General features: G+C 68.7%; 1 protein-coding gene across 1 annotated transcript; it reads right to left on the reverse strand.

Moving 5' to 3' along the window:
- Window positions 1–65: 65 nt before the first annotated feature.
- TMEM240 (transmembrane protein 240) lies at window positions 66–5,923 on the reverse strand. Its single transcript, XM_057748016.1, has 4 exons — window positions 5,701–5,923; window positions 5,395–5,501; window positions 1,016–1,224; window positions 66–792 (listed from the first exon to the last, which is right to left on the reverse strand). The coding sequence occupies exons 1-4, from the start codon at window positions 5,755–5,757 to the stop codon at window positions 644–646; spliced, it is 522 nt and encodes a 173-aa protein (XP_057603999.1). The 5' UTR covers window positions 5,758–5,923; the 3' UTR covers window positions 66–643.
- Window positions 5,924–6,784: the final 861 nt, after the last annotated feature.

Genomic DNA, 6,784 nt, shown 5'->3' on the forward strand with positions numbered 1-6,784 from the left:
CTCAGTGTCTGTCTCATGGCTGACGTGGGGGTCCCGGGGTCAGAGGCGAGAGAAGAGGCAGAGGCTGGAGCTTTCTGGAGAATTTACTGACCAGCAGGGGTGGGAGTCACAGTGAGGCGCCCGACCCGGGATGCCCAGGGCAGGGTGGCCGCACTTGCCGCAGCAGGGCTCGGGGGCCTTATTGCTGGACCGGGGCCTCCCCCGGACCCCTGCCCCGCGCCCCCCACTGCGGCCGGCGGACGCCCACGCCTCGTGCACGTGCTCCCGCGTGCAGACGTGGGCGCGCCGGAGTCCCGCCCCCCTCCCGGCCGCGCTCCCCTCCCGCAGAACTGGCTCTGGCTCCGGCTCCGGGAACCGGACCGACGGACGGAGAGACAGATGCGGGCGCGCGGGGAGCCGCCGGTTTCCAGCGGCGGACGTGGTCCCGGGCTGGGCGCGCGGCCCCGCCCGCGCCCCCGCCGCCGCCGCCGCCGCCGCCGCGCCCCCTCCCGGGCCCCACCCCGACCCCCTTTATAAAAAGAAGAGGAGACAGCACCTTCCGCCAGACGCGCCCGACGGCCGCGGGCGCCCTGGCCCGGGCCGGCCGTCCAGTCCCGTGAGCGTGGGCGCGGTGGCCGGCGGCCCCGCGAGTCCTGCGCGCGGCTCAGAGGTGCCGCGGGCTCGGGTGACCGTTGTGGTAGAGTTTCTGCTTCACGTGCACCATGTTCCCGGCCGCCTCCTCGAACGGCCTGTGCGGCCGCCGGCCCAGCTCCCGCAGGCTGCACAGCTTGGGCAGCCAGGTCCACGAGCCGTCTGCGGGGCGGGGGGCGCGGTCAGGGCGGGGGCGGGGCCTGGGCGGGGCGGGGCCTGCGGGGCGGGGCAGGAAGAGCGTGGGGAGTGGTCGGGCGTGGGCGGGGCCAGGGGCGGGCCTGTCGGGGCAGGACGGGCGTGGGCGGGGCGGGCTGGGTCAGAGAGTGGGCGTGGCGCGGGCGGGCGCGGCCCCGCCCGGCCCCGGGTCTCGGCGCCGCGCACTCACCGTAGCGCCGGCCGGCCCTCCAGGCGCGCACGGCGCAGTGCAGGACGCCGTCCATCCACACCAGGAACCAGCTGATGCAGAAGCCGAGCAGCAGTCCCAGCATGAGGTCGATCTCCTGCTTGGTGACGTTGTCCGTCACGAAGTAGTTCTCGGAGGCGTCCACCACAGACTGGTCCCCGTCGTACGGGATCACGTAGTGGACGTGGTGCCTGGGGGCGGCAGGGCGGGCTGGCACCTGTCCCGCGCGGCGGGGTGGACCCCGCAGTAAGCCGCACCCGTTGGCCTGCTGGGGTCTTTGAAGCCGACCTTGGGGGGAGCTGAGGTCGGGAGGGGCCAGCGCACTCGCCCAGACCCGGGTCACCAGGCGGGAGGCTGCCCGGAGGGTGGGAGTGTGCGAGGTCAGAGGTCAGCGTGAAGTCCAGTGGCTGGCACGCATCACCCTCCTTCCTCTGCTCAGCCTGGGGCTCAGAGGCCCTGACAAGGTCCCAGGAACGCAGCACAGGTGGAGGAGGCGGTCTAGGGTGAGGGCCCAGGCAGGGTGTTCCCGCCCAGTGACAGGGTCGCGGTCCGTCTGCGGGCCTGTGCCCACAGAGGCCCCTGCTGGCACTGCAGCGGCCTCTCCCTCCCAGCCTGCAGACGCTCCCCCCTTCCCTCAGCATCCCCTCCAAGCAGGGCCATGCGAGAGGAGGCCTGCCTTGGGCCTCTGGTCTTCCTTTTGCTCCTCCATCCCTGGCAGGAGCCTCCCCTGCCCCAAGTCTCTGTGCTTGAGGCCCAGGGGGCACCCCCTCGATCCTGCCCCACACAGATCCTTGCTCCTGGGCCTGATGCTGTCCCGCTGTCCAGGACCTCCTGGACCACAGTCCCTCCTCTGCATCCCAGCACCCACCGAGGCCTGGGCCATTCCCCTCAGCCTCCCCTACCTTGACAATCCAGGCTGAGGCCCCTGAACCCTCCCAGCCCTCTCCTGCCTCTGAGGGCCACACTGAACCCTCCCCATAAGGCTCCCTCCAGCCTCAGGCCTGCCTGGATTCCTCTCTTCCTCCAGGAAGCCCTCTGGGCCTCGCAATCCCAGGTGGAGGTACCCAGGACCCCAGACTCTGGGCTCCACTCCCCGTACCCCCAACAGGAGAGCCAGGGAGGAGCTGCTGGCCCTGGGTGCCCCAGGCATGTGGGATCTGTGCACCCCGAGCCCCCAGGGGCCTCCCCTGTGGCCCCTCCTTCCCCGAAGTGCAGGAGCCACCCTGCGGTCCTCCTACTGAGCCCCTCAGCTGGCTTCTCCAACTCTCCACCCCCAAGTCCCTGCGCCCCCCACGTCTGCTCTGAGCTCCAGCTGCCCGCGTGGCATCTCCACGTGGGATCTGCAGACACCTCAGACTTGCACCTAAAAATAGCTCCTCCCCCCAACCCACTTCTCCCCATCTCCCCTCAGCTACATGTCGACACCTCTGCCTGGTCTCCAGCTGAGATGGGTCCCTGTCCCCACCTTGCACTTGGACGTGCTCCACAATCCCCCTCCCCAAAGGGACCCCCTCAAAAACGGAAACCCCACAGGTCATCCCTGACCCCAGGCCCCTGCTGCCCCTCCCTCACAGACATCCCTGGGCCGGCGGGGGCCACACAGTGCCTTCCTCCCAGTGGGGACGGCGGCAGGCAGGCCTTTCTCACACCCCGTCCTGCTCCTCCTGGGGCCCATCCCGCTCCGCTTGTCCAGAGTGGGCGGGGCCTCGGCTGCCACAGCCCTTTGAGCAGGGGCGCCCGCACCCGGGTTAGTCCGCAGGACTCCCTGACACACGGCAGCCGCAGCTCATGTGCTCACAGTTCACCAATGGCCCTTATCAATCATCAGTAAGAGATGAGGAACTACTGATGACCGCCCAGAATGTGTAGCAGCTGCCAGCCCCCCAGGAGAGGACGGCCTTCATCACCCGTCAGCAGTCCCGTCACCCAGGACAGGCGGGGCCTCCCAGCAGCCAGTAACACTGAGCCTCACTGCCATCTCCTGCCCTCCTGCCTCCTGGACCCGACAGGGAGGGTCTTCCTCAGGACCACCACTTCCCCCAAGGAAGCCAAAAACACCCCTGCAAGTAGGAGGGGACAAGGGCCCCAACCGCCCCCGGGGTGTGTGTGTGTGACCTCCAGGGGGGTCAAAGGTCATGACCTGTGCTCCAATTGCTGGCCTGGCACCTGCCGCTCCTCCCCTGCCCCTTGCCCACCTCCTTCCTCCAGGTCAGGCAGGTCCCAGGGGGGCAGGTGGGGGCTCAGGTCACCCACGTGCACACGTATTTCTGTGATGTGTACATACATGTGTCCGGCCTGGGCCACGCATGTTGCATGTGTCTACCTGAGGTTGGACGCATGTTGTGTATACACGCCGGCCGCATGCACAGGACAGGGCGTGTATACCTCGGACCCTGCCCATGGGCTCCACATGTGTGCACGTGAACGCTCGCCCGGGCACGAGCATGGCGCGCGTCACACGGAGATGCACATGCAGTCGGCTCTGCGCGGCCTTCCTCTCTGGGCGCCGTGGTACATGTGCGGTGGGCGCTGCAGACACTGCCTGCCGGCATGCATGCCCCACGGCATCCACACACCATTCTCTGCGTAAAATTCTCTGCATTGGCATGTAGAAGGCACAAAAGTGTCTGTGAGCTTTTTCTGCACACGGGGTGTACACACAAGTAGAGGCCATTGTGGCAACACGTGTAAACGGTTTGCACACAAAGGCCTCATACGCAAGAATGACATTCACTGCACCCACAGGGCGCACATGGGTGCTGTATATTGTGCGACACACATGTAATGTGCATGCACATACATGTTGTCAATATACAAGAATACTTGGTACACTGAATTCACACATCCTGTATGCAGCGATGTGTACAAAGCGCACACACGTGGACACACACACACACAGAAACACTCTACGCCAACAGCAGGCGTGGCTCGCGTGTTGTCTGTGTCTAAGCTGTGCACGCGGGCCTCACTGCAGCTTGTGCTCCGCGGGCACTGGTTTTATACCATCCACGTGTGCTCTGGACACTACATGTGACCCATACACACACCCTGAGCAAATACACTCTGAAAACACACCCTGTCTGCCCAGAAGGGCGTTCGGTGTGAGGTCCCAGGTCACATGACAACAGCCCCCACAGGGAAAATGGGCCATCCCAACGTTTACGGAGCTGAAGCCTGGACCTGTGCGGGGCACACCTCCGCTCCCCGGGAGGGTCTCTGGACCCCTGCTTACACCCCCAGCCCGGTCGGCCAGGAAGCGTGGAGCTGACCTCCTGCTGTTCCGCAAGGGTGTGCCCCCCCAGCCCCCCCCCCAGCGCTCTGCAAGATTCTTGGCCAACACATGTGAGGGCTGTTTACACGCCCATCTCCACCTGCCCTGATGCCCGTGTTCTGTTTGAGCCCCGCTCTGCACACACAGGCATGTGGCATGCTGAGTGAGGCGTGGAACTGCTGTGTCTCTCACACACAAAGCCCTCGCCCAGTACGTGTGCACACATCCCTGGAGCAGGAGTACAGGGCAGGGTCAAGAACACACGTTCCCTGCCGGCCACAGGGCCCTGGGCAGGTCTGCCAGCTCAGCCTCTGGCCGCTCTCTCGTGGCCCAGCATGCGGGCTGCCCACGGGGCGCAGGGGCTGCTGTGTGTGCGCACATGTATATGCACAGACGGTACACACATGCGCATCTCATGAGAAGATGTTTATTTCGTACATGGACGTACAAACATGCATGGCCAGGAAGACTCCATCACTACATGTGCACAGAATGGGGGGGGGTCACAAAGTGGGTGTAGGGGCCTGGGCTCTCCCCTCCCTCTGTGTGACCTTGAGCAGACTCCACCCCCGGCCTCAGTTCCTCCCGTGGACAGCGACGGGGTTGGGCCAGATGCCCCTCCAAGGTAGGCCCTGCCCACCTTGACCTTCTGCTCTTCCCCTAGCTGGCTCCCAGGAAAGTTCATGGACACAGCTCAGGGCCCAGAGAGGAGGAGGGTGTCCTCTGTGGGCACAGCCGTGCTCAGGATCCCTCCCGGGACACCAGGCTGGGCTCTCCTGGCCTTCAGGCCCCGCAGCAGGAGGCCCAGGACCCATTCTGCCCATCACCCTGCGGGACCTTTCTCTAAAGGCGTTTGGGGAGGGGGGCCTAATGCCTCGGGCATGCCCCCGGCTCCGGGAACACCTCTGTGCCGCGGGAGGCTGGCCGGTCCCTCTGAGACCCGGCCTGGCGCGAGCCTCGGCAGCCCCCACCCGCCTAGCCCAGCTGGGCCTTGCAGCCCGGCCTGCACGGGGCTCGCCAGAGCCCCAGTGGGCCCCCCCACCCCCCCACACGTGTGATCACGCGTGTGCCCCTCTGGACGCAGACTCACCGGCCACAGTCGCAGTGGCAGACGCGGTCCTCGCCCCGCAGGTGCGGGAGGATGTAGTTGTGGAATCGGTCCAGCAGCGCGTTCATGTCCATCAAGCACGCGATGGCCTGGAAGAGCCCATGACCGGTCAGCGCCGAGGAGCGAGCGGCTGGGCCGCGGACCCCAGGCGGGGGCCGGCGCGCTGGGGCTGGGGGAGCGCAGGCCGCGCGGGCCGGTAAACAAGGCGCGGGAGGGGGAGGCGGCGCGCGGGCGCGGGAGGCGGGAGCGGGCGCGGGGAGCGGGCGCGCGGGAAGCCCCTCCGCTCACCATCACGATCGACGCCCCCAGAATCATGAAGATCATGGTGTTCGCGCTCATGGACATCGGGCGGGGCCGGGCCGGGCCGGAGCGCCGCCCCCCGGCCCCGGCGCCCCCCCGGCCCCGGCCCGATGCTGAGCCCCCGCCGCCTCCGCAGAGGTCGGCCCGCCGCGCACCCACCGCCGCCGGCCGGGGAGGAGGCGCGGGGCCGGCGCGGGGCAGGGGACGCGGCGCTCCCGGGGTCCTCGGCCGCCCGGCCCGCGCGCTCGCCGCGCCCGCCGCGCTCCGCTCCGCCCTCGGCCCTGCCTCCCGCCCTGCGCGCGGCGCGGCTGCGGCCCCCTCCCCCCGCGGCCTCCCCCGCGCCCGCCTCCCGGGAGGGACCTCGCCGCCCGCGGCCGCCTGCCCCCGCGACGCCGGCCGGACCCCTCCCCGGGGGCCGCAGGGCCCGCTCGCCCCCATCTGGCTGGCGCCGGCCCTGGCCGCCCGCCCAGCGCCCCCGGACCGCGGGCCAAGTCCCGTCCCGACCCCGTTCCGCCCCGCCCCGCCCCGCCGGGGCGATCCCGGAGAGGCCCGGGCTTCCTTCCGCTTTCCTCCCGGCTTCTCGGCTGCAGGCCCCTCCTCCCCGCCCGCCCGCCCGGGGTCGCGGGGCTGAGGGGCCGCCGGCAGGCTGCTTAGCCTCTGAGAGCAAAAAGCTGCCTTTAGCGGAGGGGCCGCAGGGTCGCTGCCAGGGAGGTCACTGCGGAGCCATGGACACATGGCCCAAGGATGGAGCCCAGCAAAGGCCAAAGAACCCCCCATTGCGGGCGCAGGGCCAGCCTCAGTCCCAGCTCCCCTTAGGGGTCCACCGGGAAGGTCAGAAGGCCGGGGTGTGGCCCTGATCTGGCTGCCCCATTGTGCTGGGGTTGGGGAGGGGTCACCCACAGCCCCCAGACAGCACTGCCCACACAGGAGCCCCCACACTTTCCCACAGGGGCGTGAGGGTTTCCATGGCTGCGGAAACCAGGAGGGGTCACCAGGGATGCGCGGTCCCAGCCCCAGGAGCAGGTGCCACATTCCCCCAGAGTCCCAGTGGACGCGAGGCCCTCGGGGTGGT

Source organism: Hippopotamus amphibius, chromosome 1 (assembly GCF_030028045.1).
Source record: "Hippopotamus amphibius kiboko isolate mHipAmp2 chromosome 1, mHipAmp2.hap2, whole genome shotgun sequence".
Lineage (NCBI taxonomy): Eukaryota > Metazoa > Chordata > Mammalia > Artiodactyla > Hippopotamidae > Hippopotamus > Hippopotamus amphibius.

What these genes read in the sequence shown, in the direction of transcription:
- TMEM240 (XM_057748016.1), bottom strand. Translation starts at nt 5,757, where the DNA reads ATGTCCATGAGCGCGAACACCATGATCTTCATGATTCTGGGGGCGTCG. An exon ending in TGGGGGCGTCGATCGTGATG is followed by an intron (nt 5,502 to 5,700) that starts GTGAGCGGAGGG and finishes GGGCTCTTCCAG; the next exon opens with GCCATCGCGTGCTTGATGGA. An exon ending in GAGGGCCGGCCGGCGCTACG is followed by an intron (nt 793 to 1,015) that starts GTGAGTGCGCGG and finishes CCCGCCCCGCAG; the next exon opens with ACGGCTCGTGGACCTGGCTG.